The 17881-nt window shown below is 43.5% G+C and overlaps 1 protein-coding gene across 1 annotated transcript in view; it reads left to right on the plus strand.

The window, feature by feature from the left end:
- Positions 1-17881, plus strand: part of LOC111951727 (formin-2) — a 53384-nt gene that overhangs the window by 29336 nt on the left and 6167 nt on the right. Inside the window, 7 exon segments of the mRNA XM_070434975.1 lie at positions 458-549; positions 645-774; positions 1136-1282; positions 1664-1723; positions 2254-2374; positions 6190-6282; positions 16954-17005. Of these exon segments, the coding sequence (XP_070291076.1) occupies positions 458-549; positions 645-774; positions 1136-1282; positions 1664-1723; positions 2254-2374; positions 6190-6282; positions 16954-17005 (695 nt within the window).

The raw sequence follows: 17881 nt of genomic DNA on the forward strand, positions 1-17881 counted from the left end.
TCTGCTGCTGCTGAGTTATTCCTGGGCCAGACTCTGGAGTCAACGTCAGCTCCCCTAACCTGCTTCCTCAGACAAGCCTGAAGTCATGAGAGACTTAAAGAGTTTACATTTCTCTGTGTCGGCCGTTTTATGGTTTTGCCATTCTGCATCAGGCCTGTCAACCTCTATTGTCTTCTTGCTTTTGTTAAATGATACGCCATCTCTGGCCTGGTTTATTTTTCTTCGATCACCTTGTACTAAACTGTGGTTTTGTGTCGGAGAATGTGAAAATATCTTATAAATCGAAACCATACTATAGTGTTTATAAAGTATCTACAAAGGCTGTATTTGACCACATTCAGGTCCCTTCTATGTGCAAGAACAGGGTATGTGTGCATGTATGGCATATCTCAAGCACAAGGTACACTTTTGGGTTTTACTTACTGTTACCCAATATCACACTCTTTACCTATTTCAGAGAGCCCAGCAAGATGAGATGGAGAAGATTGAGAAGCACATCAAGTCATCCAAAGATAAAGATGACTCGAAGCCATTGGACAAGCCTGAACAGTGAGAGCAAATGTAGGCCAAGAAAATCACAATTTCAAAATGGTGTCTGCCTTTTATCACTATCATCTTGTTCTTGTACTTTCCTCTTCCCTAAGGTTTCTCTTCCAGCTGTCCCAAATCCCACATTTCTCAGGAAGGGTGTTTTGCATCCTCTTCCAATCAACCTTTGATGAATGTATCTCCTCCATCCTCCGGAAAGTTGAAATCCTTCAGAGAGTGTGTACGGTGAGTCTCCTGAAAACAGCCTGTAGTGTTAGCGGACAATGTAATGTACAGCCATGCATCGAGAGTGTTCAGTACATAAGGAATGAAAGCCAGGATCTCTGGCGAGGGATAATATACAGTATGCCTCCTAGATACCAGATGCACCGAACTGAACTATCTCTTGCTCTTCTTCAGTTTGTCTATTTCCCCCCTCGATCTTCTCTTTCTCTATCCTCTTTTCTTTGTTATTCTTCTTGTCACTTTGCTTCCCGCTTCTCTACCTCTCTCTTATATATTTCCCTTTCTCCTTCTCGTCCCTCTCTCCGTCATTCCACCCCTTCCTCAACTCCTTGTCTCTGTCTTTCCCCATGCTGTGTATCAGACTCTGCAGAGAGGTCAGTGTGTGATGCAGGTGCTAGGTCTCGTCTTAGCTTTTGGGAACTTCATGAACGGAGGGAACCGATCGCGCGGGCAGGCTGACGGCTTCACTCTGGACATCCTGCCCAAACTCAAGGACGTCAAGAGCAGTGTGAGTGTATGTTGAGCTCTGACCATAACTGCTCTATTATGGTGCTTAGGGAATGTCTTTGTCCCCAAATGAGTGAGTGACTGACTGCTTGTTAGATTTTTGGTGTACCACCAGTGTTGTCCTGTAAGAACATAGTGGTCAGTGTTTTCAGTATTGGAGTCCCAGAGAGGTGCCCATAAAGAATATAAGACAAGTTACCAGCATTAAGTTATGACACTCTCCCCGGCAGAGGTTTCACTTGTGTTTGATGCATTGCTTCTAAGTCCTCTTTAGATGTTTTCTCCATACAAATTAGAACATTCTGCTCTAAAATGATTAGATTAATGACAAAAAGGATTTACGGTTTATTTATTTGGATCTTTTCAACTGTCTCTCTTTCAGGATAACTCTCAGAGTCTTTTGTCATTCATCGTTGCTTACTATCTAAGGCACTTTGATGAGGTATGTTCTAGTTCCTGTTTATTTGAATCACTTTCTGATTTACTCTGATTTGCTGGGATATCTTTCCAGAACCCTTTTCATCTTCTCTCTCGCCAGAGGATAGCGTGGCTTATTTTTTTAATCAAATTATTTATTTTCCTTTCCTTTTCTCAGTTCAGCTCGACCTGTAGCACGTTAGCTGGCACAGGATCCAAAGGGGGCCTATTGTAAATAATTAGGTTAGCCAGATGAGATGAACTCAGCCGAGAGTATGTTGCCAAAATCAACCTACACGACACTGTTCTGGGCTCCTAATGGCTCCCTGGTAACACTGATTGACAGGATAAACGTATTCTTTGATTACAATGGCTCCTCTCTAGCTGACGACTATAACCACTACCACCATGCAACCTTATCTTACTGGGAATGTTTGGACTACTGATAAGAATGGTCGAGACATCCAGCCCAATGTTAACTGAGATGTATGCTGGAGAGGGTTGCTGTGGTCTTTGATGATGATTGACTTTGACTGTGTGTCTGTATGTTGTCAGGACGCAGGTAGAGAGACCTGTGTCTACCCTCTCCCCGAACCCCAGGATCTCTTCCAGGCTTCTCAGATGAAGTTTGAGGACTTTCAGAGAGATCTACGCAAGCTAAGGAAAGACCTCAAAGGTGAGACTGGCTCCCACAAATACACTGCTCAAAAAAATAAACGGAACACTTGAACAACACAATGTAACTCCAAGTCAATCACACTTCTGTGAAATCAAACTGTCCACTTAGGAAGCAACACTGATTGAAAATAAATTTCACATGCTGTTGTGCAAATGGAATAGACAACAGGTGGAAATTATAGGCAATTAGGAAGACACCCCCAATAAAGGAGTGGTTCTGCAGGTGGTGACCACAGACCACTTCTCAGTTCCTATGCTTCCTGGCTGATGTTTTGGTCACTTTTGAATGCTGCCGGTGCTTTCACTCTAGTGGTAGCATGAGACGGAGTCTACAACCCACACAAGTGGCTCAGGTAGTGCAGCTCATCAGGATGGCACATCAATGCGAGCTGTGGCAAGAAGGTTTGCTGTGTCTGTCAGCGTAGTGTCCAGAGCATGGAGGCGCTACCAGGAGACAGGCCAGTACATCAGGAGACGTGGAGGAGGCCGTAGGAGGGCAACAACCCAGCAGCAGGACCGTTACATCCGCCTTTGTGCAAGGAGGAGCAGGAGGAGCACTGCCAGAGCCCTGCAAAATGACCTCCAGCAGGCCACAAATGTGCATGTGTCTGCTCAAACGGTCAGAAACAGACTCCATGAGGGTGGTATGAGGGCCCGACATCCACAGGTGGGGGTTGTGCTTACAGCCCAACACCGTGCAGGACGTTTGGCATTTGCCAGAGAACACCAAGATTGGCAAATTCGCCACTGGCGCCCTGTGCCTCACAGATGAAAGCAGGTTCACACTGAGCACGTGACAGACGTGACAGAGTCTGGAGACGCCGTAGAGAACGTTCCGCTGCCTGCAACATCCTCCAGCATGACCGGTTGGCGGTGGGTCAGTCATGGTGTGGGTGGCATTTCTTTGGGGGGCCGCACAGCCCTCCATGTGCTCGCCAGAGGTAGCCTGACTGCCATTAGGTACCGAGATGAGATCCTCAGACCCCTTGTGGAGACCATATGCTGGTGCGGTTGGCCCTGGGTTCCTCCTAATGCAAGACAATGCTAGACCTTCTCATGTGGCTGGAGTGTGTCAGGCAGTTCCTGCAAGAGGAAGGGCATTATGCATGATGGACTGGCCCGCCCCGTTCCCAGACCTGAATCAATTGAGCACATCTGGGACATCATGTCTCGCTCCATCCACCAACGCCACGTTGCACCACAGACTGTCCAGGAGTTGGCGGATGCTTTAGTCCAGCGTCTTGCGAGGCAGATCCCTCAGGAGACCATCCGCCACCTCATCAGGAGCATGCCCAGGCGTTGTAGGGAGGTCATACAGGCACGTGGAGGCCACACTCACTACTGAGCCTCATTTTGACTTGTTTTAAGGACATTACATCAAAGTRGGATCAGCCTGTAGTGTGGTTGTCCACTTTAATTTTGAGTGTGACTCCAAATCCAGACCTCCATGGGTTGATAAATTTGATTTCCATTGATAATTTTTGTGTGATTTTGTTGTCAGCACATTCAACTATGTAAAGAAAAAAGTATTTAATAAGAATATTTCATTCATTCAGATCTAGGATGTGTTATTTTAGTGTTCCCTTTATTTTTTTGAGCAGTGTATATTAGCTCCATTTGGAGCTCCACTGACAACCTTGTCACCAACACCAGGTAGTAAACCTGAATCAATGTTGATTATGACAGGTGTCACATCATATTTATGACCCATTGTGTAGGATTTATGAAAGTATAACTCAGGTGAAATGCATCCCTGTATCTCGATCATGGGAAATTCTTCCAAGTGTGCCCAGCCATAGTGATGTTTTGATCACAGAACAGGGCCAACAGATAGCATCTGTTTGTCGTACAGACCACCAAACCAGATGGAGAGTCAGGAGCAGACTCCTGTAGAATCACAACACAGAGAGCCAAACAAGCCAGGTTCAAGGGGCTTCTCCTACCTGTGTGCCCCAGCTCAGGCCCCTCAGAGTGGGTCAAGGACCTGGAGAGGCCACCTTATTTATGCTACCCCCTGCATACTCACATTACAAACCATAAGATCTGAAGGTCCCATAATTAAAACCTTCAAAACTATCAGTGTACTGGGTTGGTAGCAATACTGTTTGACAGCCATCCAGTTGAGCAAGAACAGAATATAGTCTGTGTATCCTTTTCATAATAGTTCAACCTAAATACTAGGTCACTTCACATAAACTACAAGTCCAGGTAGCACTTACAAAAATGTTTTAGAGGTTTACAGGGAATTACTGACTAAGGCTGAAGTCTGTCAAGTCTTTTCCCAACAAAAAGCCCTGATGAAGTGTGGAAATCAGATTACACACTTAAAGCCAAGCTCATTGGTTGAAAACAAAATCCCTGTGCGACCGAATGAATGACTGAATGGGGAAATACTTATTATATTCATTAGTCAGTCCTGACTCATTCAACACTTACAGCACGTTATAGGGGTCTACAGGTGGGGAAACATTAACGCTAACAGAGTGCATCTATTTTATGTGTCAATCAAGAATAATCACCCAAATCTCCTCTCTTCTCTATCATGTTCAAATCAAATCAAATCAAATCAAATCAAATTTTATTAGTCACATGCACATGGTTAGCAGATGTTAATGCGAGTGTAGCGAAATGCTTGTGCTTCTAGTTCCGACAATGCAGTAATAACCAACAGTAATCTAACCTAACAATTCCACGCTACTACCTTACACACACACACAAGTGTGAAGGGATAAAGAATATGTACATAAAGATATATGGATGAGTGGTGGTACAGAACGGCATGGCAGATGCAGTAGATGGTATAGAGTACGGTATATACAATGAGATGATGTAACTGATCAGGGTATGTAAAACATGTATTTAAGTGGCATTACGTTTTAAAGTGGCTAGTGGTACATGTATTGCATAAAGATGGCAAGATGCAGTAGATGATATAGAGTACAGTATATACATATGAGATGGGTAATGTAGGGTATGTAAACATTGTATTAAGTGGCATTGCTTAAAGTGGCTAGTGGTACATTTTTACATAATTTCCATCAATTCCCATTTTTAAAGTGGCTGGAGTTGAGTCAGTATGTTGGCAGCGGCCGCTAAATGTTAGTGGTGGCTGTTTAACAGTCTGATGGCCTTGAGATAGAATGTATCTTGTTTTATGTATCTTACTGTTAAACCAAGGCTCCTATTTTTTTTTACTGCACTGCAATCAATCTTGTGAAGCTTCCGATTATCAGGTTTCCAAGGTCCACTGGGAGACTGACTCACATACTCATTCCCAATGGCAGAGTACCATGATGGTGTACATAAATGCTTCATCACATACTGTAGGTTCTCTTTACTTTAGAGGGAACAGCTGAGTGTTGTAACAGATGTGGGCTTCGATGACAGTTGCCTGGGGATTAAGTTAATTAGTAGGCATCCCACAGCAGTGGGCTTGGATGGCCCTCAGGACAACAGCTAGCTCCACAGAGGGGGCCATATGGTCAACCAATTAACTCTGAGAACTCTGGCAGGCAAGTTTTGGATTCATCATGGGCGCTGATGGGCCGTGACTCTGGGGTGCGCCAAGGGACGCTTAAGGGGTCTGCAGGTTCCAAGGGTATCACTCATTGTTTGGAGAAAAGCATTAGGGTGAATGGGAATGCATCATTACTGGTTAGTTTGCCTTTTCCCAATCCACATCAGTTATACACATTATGTTCAGTAATTAGCCCCAATTACACAAAAAGGTAGAGTGTAATACTGCAATGTCAAAAATAGTCTTTACAAGCTGTCTCGTTATTTTTCTTCCTTCTTTGTCCTCCTCCACTCCAGCATGCTCGGCCGAGACAGAGAAGGTCTGTCAGGTCTCTTCTGAAGAGCACCTGCAACCCTTTAAAGAGAAGATGGAGGGGTTTCTGAGCCAAGGTGAGTTTGCGAACACAGAGTACAGACAGGCAAGAGGTGAAGGTGCCCGAGTTGTGGTTACTTGACAAATTACTCAACCATCACTGAGGCCATTTTGGGTTGTGGCTGAGACAAATGGACCATTGATCAATGACAAAGGAAGCCATTTTGGTTCTTCAAGTAGTGAGAGTCAAGCTTCGAGACGGGTCATTGATACCCCTTATCCTTGGTGCAACTAAAGTGTAACTGCCCCAAAGATGAAGGCCAAGGACTAATGCCTCAGATATCCCACTGGGTTATGTTCAGTGTCAGAATACCTGACATGAGGAAGCCATCTTGGATCTGTGTTAGAGAATAGAGTGTAGAGATGGGCAGTTGATCATCATGCTAACCTTTGGTTAGACTGCACTGCATCTGTCCTGCCAAGACTGATGTCTCAGTTGCTCTTCTGGTTAATGTACAGTGTTTGGAAGAAAGATGTGCAGAGACCATCATTCTACCTGCTCAGACCTGCACCTTGTGACTATTTGCACTGACTCTCCGCACATCAAACCCTTACACACAAGCACACAAGCACGCACACACACACGCACACACGCCACACACACACACACCAACACACACACACACACACACCACCACACACACACACACACACACAACACACACACACACCACACACACACACACACACACACACACACACGCGCGCGCACACAGTCAATGCTGCTGTTCTATTATATACTATTTATTCAACTGAACAACCTAGTCACTACCCACTTTATATTGTAAATACAGTCATAATTGACATAGCACACTCATAATCTATGCTGTATATTGTATACATATCAGGTTATTGCAATGCATATTACCTTCTTCTTATAACTTATTTTATTATTGTACTGCAATGTTGAGGGAGCTAGCATTTCACTGCACATGTTACACCTGCTATAAATGACGAATACAGTTTGATTAGATTTTTATTTGAATCAATGCAGTTTCCATGGAGACCTCTGCTTACACCAGACTGCATTGAATAACTCAAGGCTATTGTTTCAGCTTTGTCCCTGTTATGATGAGCTGCAGCAGCACCTGTTAGCTGAGCCTTTGACCTCTGTCTGAAAGACATTTCAAGAGCAGACGTACATCCAGGCCAAACATGAACACATAATGAGGGCTATAGGCAGGATTGGACCCTGACAGGGTAGATAGTGTAACTGTAATAGCATCTGGTTTGTCCTTGTCTTCCTCCTCCTGTTTATTCTTCACCTCTTTTCTTTCTCTTTTTACTTTATGGCCTCTGGGAGAGCCTCCTCTCTCAACCTCACTCGTTTACTCTCTCGTTCTCCATTCCTCCCTCTGTCATATCAGGAAATCAAATAAACACTTGGAGGAAGCTGTTTACCCTGGGAACAGTTAAAACAGGGATGATGAGTTAGCAGTGGAACGAGTGCTGATGATGAATCCACCTAGCGCCTTCCCTTTGTGATCGACCATGTTTGTTTTCATTTGACCACAGTGTGTTTGTTATCACCCTCCCTCCCAGACCCTTTCAACATCATCCTGTAAAAGAGTACCTTCACCCCTGCATCTCAGTCCTTTTAACTTACTTAACGCTGAGGTAAAGCATAGAAAATCTGTTTAAAAGAATGGAACTATGCTCATCATAACAGACAAAATAAGGTTTGGTTTTCATGTCTATTAAAACATGTAGGATATCATTCTAGGCAGTTTTACATAGCAGGCTATTTCTAGCTAACTGTTCCCATTCTTCTTGTAATTCTGAGCTCACTGGCCCCTTCTCAAGTGATGTTGTATTCAAATGAGAGTTGGTAATCTATAACACATGCTCTTCTGCTATGTTGCTCACTGTCCTTGAGTCCAACTTTAAAGGAAGCCTGGATGAAAGCGTCTCTCTGAAATAAATATTGGGTTTTCCCTTTGATGCAAATGACGAGGTTGTCCTCAGAGAGAGGAATGTTCGGCGTAACACTGACATGTGACTTGGAAGGCTCCAGACTAAATTCGCTGGGTGCCTCCACTGCGGCAAAAAAAAGCAACAACAGCAATGTCTTATTTGTGTTATTTCTATAATTTCTGACCCTGGAGTTAAACAGTTTCTGGCTCCACAGTTTCCACCACTCTTGTTTATTTTCTGACCATGAAACTAACCACAGAATAACAGTGAAAGGGGACTCGTAGGAACGGCACTGTTTGGTCTAGCTCGATTTTCCCCGCTTGTTTCACAGATTCTCATGCATGCGATGCCTTTGATGGAGTCTCTGTGCCTCCGAACAGAACATTGGCCATGTGATTATCTGTTTCTGATGGAAATATTAAGATTAGTAATATTGTCTGCATGCTCTCTTTAGGGGACTGACTACTGCCTTGGCTACAAGGGTTGCCTACTCATACCATGTCAGATAAGATGTATTCAGTGTTTTCCAGAATCTATTTTTAAACCTCTAGACAGGTATTGTACATACACTACCGATCAAAAGTTTCGGGTTACTTAGAAATGTCCTTGTTTTTGAAAGAAAAGCTCATTTTTTGTCCATTAAAATAACATCAAATTGATCAGAAATACAGTGTAAACGTTGTTAATGTTGTAAATGACTATTGTAGCTGGAAACGGCAGATTTTTAATGGAATATCTACATAGGCGTACAGAGGCCCATTATCAGCAACCATCACTCTTGTGTTCCAATGGCACGTTGTGTTAGCGAATCCAAGTTTATCATTTTAAAAGGCTAATTGATCATTAGAAAACCCTTTTGAAATTATGTTAGCACAGCTAACATTTGTCCTGACACTGTTGTCCTGATTAAAGAAACAATAAAACTGGCCTTCTTTAGACTAGTTGAGTATCTGGAGCCGGGGGCGGCAGGGTAGCCTAGTGGTTAGAGCGTTGGACTAGTAACCGAAAGGTTGCAAGATCGAATCTGTTGTTCTGCCCCTGAACAAGGCAGTTAACCCACTGTTCCTAGGCCATCATTGAAAATAAGTATTTGTTCTTAACTGACTTGCCTGGTAAAATGAAGGTAAAAAAAAATCTGGAGCATATTTGTGGGTTCGATTACAGGCTCAAAATGTCCAGAAACAAATAACTTTCTTCTGAAAGTCGTCAGTCTATTCTTGTTCTGAGAAATGAAAGCTATTCCATGCGAGAAATTGCCAAGAAACTGAAGATCTCGTTCAACGCTGTGTACTACTCCTTTCTCAGAACAGCGCAAACTGGCCCTAACCAGAATAGAAAGAGTAGAGGGATGTCCCGTTGCACAACTGAGCAAGAGGACAAGTAGATTAGAGAGTCTAGTTTGAGAAACAGACACCTCACAAGTCCTCAACTGGCAGCTTATAGAAGGCCGGTATTAACTCACCACATACAGTCCATGTTGTATGACATTTTGGATGGATTCAAAATGGATTCCATACTTCTTTGCTGATTGTTATGCTGTTGCATTAATCTGATGATGTCCATCCTGTTCAGATTTCTGATTGGTTATTGATGAGCAATAGGAAGCAGATGTAGAAGAGAGGATCAGTATTAGAATGATTTAGTACAGGGAGCCGTGGACAAAAGTGATCGTCCCATTGGACATGTCAAGGTTTCTTAGATGTCGCTCTGGCTTCAATTACACGCAGCGATTTGATGTTCCCTGGATAAAGACAGGCCGAAGATCCATGCCAAGAAAGATTCCTACCCGTCTACTTTAGTGGATGTCTTGGAAGGCTATGAAGAGGCTATAGGTTTTAGGTTGCTATGGATTTGGAAGCTGCCCTTGAAGGCTACTAACAACATGTCTTATATGGTATCTATCTACCGTATAGGATTGTGTGTGAAAGCAATATAGCTGGTGAAACACGCAGATGAGATTGGCTGGGTTTGAACCTGGGTCGCATGCATGCCACACGACTGTTGTCAGTCCAAGAGCAAGTGTGGTTCACCAAACCACCTAAGGTACAGTTCACCTTCGCTTTGACATCCTCGTCTGCATACTACAAGACTGTGTTAGCCCATTCAACTAAAACGTTGGCCTATAGGCATTTTCTCAGGGAGCTAATGCAAGTCAGGTCTCAGACAAAGACTGGTTCACCAGAACACCTTGGTTACAGTATCACATACTTCCTCAATATCTCAATGAAAATGAACTGCACTGTACATCAAAAAAAATATATAAGATGTTGATTCATTTGTACATTTGTAAGGCAACCAGCTGCGATAGGATTGGGAGTTTTCATACACAAACTTTTTGTTGTGAGTTTGCTCAACACATAATTTTTTTGCAAACTCACTATCCTATTGCAGCTGGTTGCCTTACAATTGTACGTCGAATCAACATCTTTGTTTATACAGGGTGGAAGGAGAGAGAATTATGAAAAAATCCTCCTAAGGCTAAGGATATCTTCTGGAATTCCTCCGAGTTTGAGGATATTTCACAATAATTCCCTGAACTCATTAATACTAAATGTACACAAAGAACACTTGCCTTGAAAACCATGGTGTTCATTTGTCAGTGGTGCCACCGCAGTCAGTTCAACACTCAATTACATGAACTAACCCTGAAAATGACAGCAAGTGTTATTAATGTTGATGTGTGAAATCCTGTGTAAACTGTCTATACAGGGGAAACCCAGTCATTCTGCCTATATGAGAAATTGTATAAGCTACCCTACATGGACAAAAGTATGTGGACGTCGAACATCTCTTTTCAAAATCATGGGCATTAATATGGAGTTGCTATAACTGCTATAACAACCTCCACTCTTCTGGGAAGGATTTCCACTAGATGCTGGAACATTGCTTCCATTCAGCCACAAGAGCATTAGTGAGGTCGGGCACTGAAGTTGGGAAATTAGGCCTAGCTCGCAGTTGGTGTTCCAATTCATCCCCAAGGTGTTCGATGGGGTTGAGGTCAGACCTCTGTGCAGGCCAGTCAAGTTCTTCTACACCGACAAAACATTTCTGTATGGACCTCGCTTCGTGCACGGGGGCATTCAAATCAAATCAAATCAAATGTATTTATATAGCCCTTCGTACATCAGCTGATATCTCAAAGTGCTGTACAGAAACCCAGCCTAAAACCCCAAACAGCAAGCAATGCAGGTGTAGAAGCACGGTGGCTAGGAAAAACTCCCTAGAAAGGCCAAAACCTAGGAAGAAACCTAGAGAGGAACCAGGCTATGAGGGGTGGCCAGTCCTCTTCTAGCTGTGCCGGGTGGAGATTATAACAGAACATGGCCAAGATGTTCAAATGTTCATAATGGAACCCAGCATTGGTCAAATAATAATATCACAGTGTTGTCGAGGGTGCAGCACTCAGGAGTAAATGTAAGTTGCTTTTCATAGCCGATCATTAAAGAATATCTTACGCTCCTGCGGTCTCTAGAGAGTTGAAAACAGCAGGTCCTGGGACAGGTAGCGGTCCGTGTGAACAGGTCAGCGGTTCCATAGCCGCAGGCAGAAAGTTGAACTGGAGCAGCAGCTGGCCAGGTGGACTGGGACAGCAAGGAGTCATCGTGTCAGGTGTGCTGGAAGGCTGGTCCTAGGGCTCAGGTCTCTCGAGAGAAAAAGAAAGAGAGAAAGAGAGAATTAGAGAGACATACTTAAATTCACACAGGAACACGGATAAGACAGAAGTACTCCAGATATAACAAACTGACCCTAGCCCCCGAACATAAACTAATGCAGCATAATACTGAGGCTGAGACAGAGATGGTCAGGAGACCTGTGGCCCATCCGATGATACTCCGGACACGCGAGGGCAAAACAGGAAGGAATAAACACACCCTCTTTGCCAAGGCACAGCCCCCACACCACTAGAGGGATATTTCAACACCAACTTACCATCCTGAGACAAGGCGAGTATAGCCCACAAGATCTCCGCCACGGCACAACCCAAGGGGGGGCGCCAACCCAGACGAAGATCATGAAGAGCACCAGTAACCAGTGACTCAGCCCTGTAATAGGGTTAGAGGCGAGAATTCCAGTGGAGAGGAGGGGACCGGACAGGCAGAGAAGCAAGGGTGGTTCGTTGCTCCAGAGCCTTCCGTTCACCTTCACACTCCTGGGCCAGACTACACTCAATCATAAGCTACTGAAGAGATGAGTCTTCAATAAAGACTTAAGAGTTGAGACGAGTCTACGTCTCTTCACATGGGTAGTCAAGCCCATTCCATAAAAATGGAGATCTATAGAGAAAGCCCTGCTCAGCTGTTTCTTAGAATTCTAGGGACAATTAGGAGCGCTGCGTCTTGTGACCGTAGCTTACGTGTAGGTACGTACGGCAGGACTACCGGAAAGACTACGTAGGAGCAAGCCCATGTAACGCTTTGGTAGGTTAACAGTAAAACTTGAAATCAGCCTCCTTAACAGGAGCCAGTGTAGGAGGCTAGCCTAGGAGTAATAGATCAAATATTTTGGTTCTAGTGCAGGACTTCTAGGCATGCCAGTTAAGCACTTAATGGAAGTTTTTTAGTGACTTTATCCGGGTAGCGGAAAGTATGCATTGCAGTAGTCTACACTAGAAGTAAAAAAGATGGATTATTTCTTGCATCAGTTGTTGGACGAAAAATTCTGGATTTTTGCAATGTTTACGTAGGGAAGAAAGCTGTCGTAGAAACTAGTCTTGATATGTTGTCTAAAGAGAGGCAGGGTCCAGTATAGAGCGAGGTCTTCACAGTTATTTTGAGACTTAAAACATCAAGTGTATTGTCAGATTTACAGGAGATTCTTTTTCTTGGGACTAGAACAAGATTCTCTGTGTTGTCGAGTTTTAGAAAGTAGATAAGGTTTTCACGCCATCCACTTCCTTAGCACGTTGAAAACAGGCTTCTAGCGAGGGCAGATTTTTGGGGCTTACCATGTTTCATTGAATGGTATCAGCTGTGTGTCACTCTTGATGCAGTGATAAGTGTATACATTATGTTTTAGAATGAACATCCCTCAATAGTAAAGGATATTGTAGTGAAACACTAGTGGTCCTTAAAACGGAACTTGAGGACTGAAATGTAGTTGATTTGTCACAGAAAATCATGTCAAGAGACAAACTGATATTTTTTCCGAAAGATAAGATTTAACAGGCTAGAGGATTGCCGTGTAGACCATTTGGGTTTCAATCTCTCCAAAAGAATGTGGTGATCGATGATATCAAAGGCAGCACTAAGGTCTAGTAGCACGAGGACAGATGCAGAGGCTCGGTCTGACGCTATAAAAGGTATTTACCACCTTCACAAGTGCAGTCTCAGTGCTATGATGGGGTCTAAAACAGACTGAAGCATTTCATATACATTGTTTGTCTTCAGGAAGGCAGTGAGTTGCTGCGCAACAGCTTTTTCTAAAATCTTTGAGAGGAATGGAAGATTCGATATAGGCCGATAGTTTTATATTTGGGTCAAGATTGGCTTTTTCAAGAGAGGCTTTATTACTGCCACTTTTAGTGAGTTTGGTACACATCCGGTGGATAGAGAGCCATTTATTATGTTCAACATAGGAGGGCCAAGCACATGAAGCAGCTCTTTAAGTAGTTTAGATGGAATAGGGTCCAGTATGCAGCTTGAAGGTTTAGAGGCCATGATTATTTTCATCATGTGTCAAGAGATATAGTATCATAACACTTAAGTGTCTCTCTTGATCCTAGGTCCTGGCAGAGTTTCGCTCAGGACAGCTGAGCTTGGAGATACGCAATTTAAAGGGGAGTCCGTAATTTGCTTCTAATGATCATGATCTTTTCCTCAAAGAAGTTCATGAATTTATTACTGCTGAAGTGAAAGCCATCTCCACTTGGGGAATGCTGCTTTTTAGTTAGCTTTGCGACAGTATCAAAATAATTATAGGATTGTTCTTATTTTCCTCAATTAAGTTGAAAAATAGGATGATCGAGCGGCAGTGAGGGCTCTTCGATACTGAACGGTACTGTCTTTCCAAGCTAGTCGAGACTAGCTCAGTTGGTGTGGCGCCATTTCCGTTCCAGTTTTCTGGAAGCTTGCTTCAGAGCTCGGAGTTACTATACCAGGGAGCTAGTTTCTTATGACAAATGTTTTTTAGGTTTTTAGGGTGCAACTGCATCTAGGGTATGCGCAAGGTTAAATTGAGTTCCTCAGTTAGGTGGTTAACTGATTTTTGTCCTCTGACGTCCTTGGGTAGGCAGAAGGAGTCTGGAAGGGCACACGGAATCTTTGTGTTGTCTGAGAATTTATAGCACGACTTTTGATGCTCCTTGGTTGGGGTCTGAGCAGATTATTTGTTGCGATTGCAAACGTAATAAAATGGTGGTCCGATAGTCCAGGATTATGAGGAAAAACATTAAGATCTACAACATTTATTCCATGGGACAAAACTAGGTCCAGAGTATGACTGTGGCAGTGAGTAGGTCCAGAGACATGTTGTGAATATTAAAATCACCAAAAATTTGAATATTATCTGCTATGACTACAAGGTCCGATAGGAATTCAGGGAACTCATTGAGGAACGCTGTATATGGCCCAGGAGGCCTGTAAACAGTAGCTATAAAAAGGGATTGAGTAGGCTGCATAGATTTCATGACTAGAAGCTCAAAAGACGAAAACGTAATTTTGTTTTTTGTAAATTGAAATTTGCTATTGTAAATGTTAGCAACACCTCCGCCTTTGCGGGATGGTCACTAGTGTAACCAGGAGGTGAGGCCTCATTTAACACAGTAAATTCATCAGGCTTAAGCCATGTTTCAGTCAGGCCAATCACATCAAGATTATGATCAGTGATTAGTTCATTGACTATAACTGCCTTTGAAGTGAGGGATCTAACATTAAGTAGCCCTATTTTGAGATGTGAGGTATCACGATCTCTTTCAATAATGGCAGGAATGGAGGAGGTCTTTATCCTACTGAGATTGCTAAGGCGAACACCGCCATGTTTAGTTTTGCCCAACCTAGGTCGAGGCACACACACAGTCTCAATGGGGATAGCTGAGCTGACTACACTGACTATGCTAGTGGCAGACTCCACTAAGCTGGCAGGCTGGCTAACAGCCTGCTGCCTGGCCTGCACCCTATTTCATTGTGGAGCTAGAGGAGTTAGAGCCCTGTCTATGTTGGTAGATAAGATGAGAGCACCCCTCCAGCTAGGATGGAGTCCGTCACTCCTCAGCAGGCCAGGCTTGGTCCTGTTTGTGGGTGAGTCCCAGAAAGAGGGCCTATTATCTACAAATTCTATCTTTTGGGAGGGGCAGAAAACAGTCTTCAACCAGCGATTGAGTTGTGAGACTCTGCTGTAGAGCTCATCACTCCCCCTAACTGGGAGGGGGCCAGAGACAATTACTCGATGCCGACACATCTTTCTAGCTGATTTACACGCTGAAGCTATGTTGCGCTTGGTGACCTCTGACTGTTTCATCCTAACATCGTTGGTGCCGACATGGATAACAATATCTCTATACTCTCTACACTCGCCAGTTTTAGCTTTAGCTAGCACCATCTTCAGATTAGCCTTAACGTCGGTAGCTCTGCCCCCTGGTAAACAGTGTATGATCGCTGGATGATTCGTTTTAAGTCTAATACTGCGGGTAATGGAGTCGCCAATGACTAGGGTTTTCAATTTGTCAGAGCTAATGGTGGGAAGCTTCTTTCCTGCTGAAACAGGAAAGGGCTTATCCCAAACTGTTGCCACAAAGTTAGAAGCACAGAATCATCTAGAAAGTCATTGTATGCTGTAGCGTTAAGACTTCCCTTCACTGGAACTAAGGGGCCTAGCCCAAACCATGAAAAACAGCCCCAGACCATTATTCCTTCACCAAATTTTACAGTTGGTACTATCCATTGGGGTAGGTAGCGTTCTCCTGGCATCCGCCAAACTCAGATTCATCCATCGGACTGCCAGATGGTGAAGCGTAATTTATCACTCCAGAGAACTGCTTCCACTGCTCCAGAGTCCAATGGCGGCGAGCTTTACACCACTCCAGCCGACGCTTTGCGTTGCGCATGGTGATCTTAGGCTTGTGTGCGGCTGCTTGGCCATGGAAACCCATTTCATGAAGCTTCCAATGAACGGTTCTTGTGGTGATGCAGTTTAGAACTCGGTAGTGAGTGTTGCAACTGAGGACAGACGATGTTTATGCACTACACGGTTCAGCATTTGGCGATTCCGTTCTGTGAGCTTGTGTGGCCTACCACTTCGCGGCTGAGCCGTTGTTGCTCCTAGACATTTCCAATTCACAATAACAGCACTTACAGTTGACCGGCAGCTCTAGAAGGGCAGAAATTTGACAATCTGACTTATTGGAAAGGTGGCATCCTATGACGTTGCCACGTTGAAAGTCACTGAGCTCTTCAGTACAGGTCATTCTACTGCCAATGTTTGTCTATGGAGATTGCATGGCTGTGTGCTCAATTTTATACACCTGTCAGCAATGGGTGTGACTGAAATAGCAGAGTCCACTAATTTAAAGGGGTGTCCATATACTTTTGTAGCGTATTTATCAATACTAATAATTAAACCTTGTTTATGGCTTATGTGTAACCGGCCACATTGTTATCAACACCTCATTGTATCTTCATGTTATCCATAGTAACTGAACTGGTAACTACAGTAGCTCATGGGATGGAGTGCCACATGTTTCTATAATGATCCATTACTGCTGAACTTTGCCTACTGTATGATGTTGTCCTGTTGAGTGGCTTGTTATGCCTATATTCTGACAATTTTTTCTCTCACAGCAAAAACTGATCTGGAGGCACAAGAAACACAACTAGAGAACACTCATAAGATGTAAGAATACACCTGATTATATTCTTTCAGCTGTTAGAGCTTCACTATGATAACATTGTGACAATGATAATTTTGTAAGAACAGCTTACAAAATGATCAGCTAAGGGCTCTCTTTACTGCGCTTCATCAATGTTTAGATCCCCAGGCTACATGGAACATGTACCTCTACCTATAGATGGCCTTTACTGCGGGTCCTGTGATAGACTGAAGGCGTCCAGTGTCTGGATTGTTTATCCAAGCAGAGACAGAGTAGACAGCGTTGGCTCCAAGCTTCTGTTAACACTAGGCAGGAATGTGTTCCCTCCAAACACCCGGGTATTGATCAAGCACAAAACCAGGGCATTTGTCACTTTCACGTGTGCTCTCTCTTCCTCTATGTATCTTTCTCTCCTGTTTGTTTCTCTCTCACTCTCAAATTCTTTATGTATTTGTCTCTTTCTCTCCCTTTCTTTATGTGTTTGTCTCTCTCTCTCCATTTCTTTATGTGTTGTCTCTCTGTCTCTCTCCTTTTCTTTGTGTTTCTCTCTCTCTCACGTTATGTGTTTGTCTCTCTCTCTCGCTCACTCTCTCTCCCTTTCTTTATGTGTTTGTCTCTCTCCTCTCTTTCTTTATGTGTTTGTCTCTTCTCTCCTTTCTTATGTGTTTGTTCTCTGTTTCTCTTCTCCGTTTATGTGTTTGTCTCTCTCTCTCGCTCTCTCTCTCTCCCTTTTTTATGTGTTTGTTCTTCTCTCCTTTTTTTAGTGTTTGTCTCTCTCTCTCCTTTTTTATTGTGTTTGTCTCCTCTCTCTCCTTCTTCTTTATGCTGTTTGTCTCTCTCTCTCCTTTCTTTTATGTGTTTGTCTCTCTCTCTCCTTTCTTTATGTGTTTTGTCTCTCT

The sequence above is a fragment of the Salvelinus sp. IW2-2015 genome, linkage group LG25 (assembly GCF_002910315.2).
Source record: "Salvelinus sp. IW2-2015 linkage group LG25, ASM291031v2, whole genome shotgun sequence".
In the NCBI taxonomy this organism is placed as follows: domain Eukaryota; kingdom Metazoa; phylum Chordata; class Actinopteri; order Salmoniformes; family Salmonidae; genus Salvelinus; species Salvelinus sp. IW2-2015.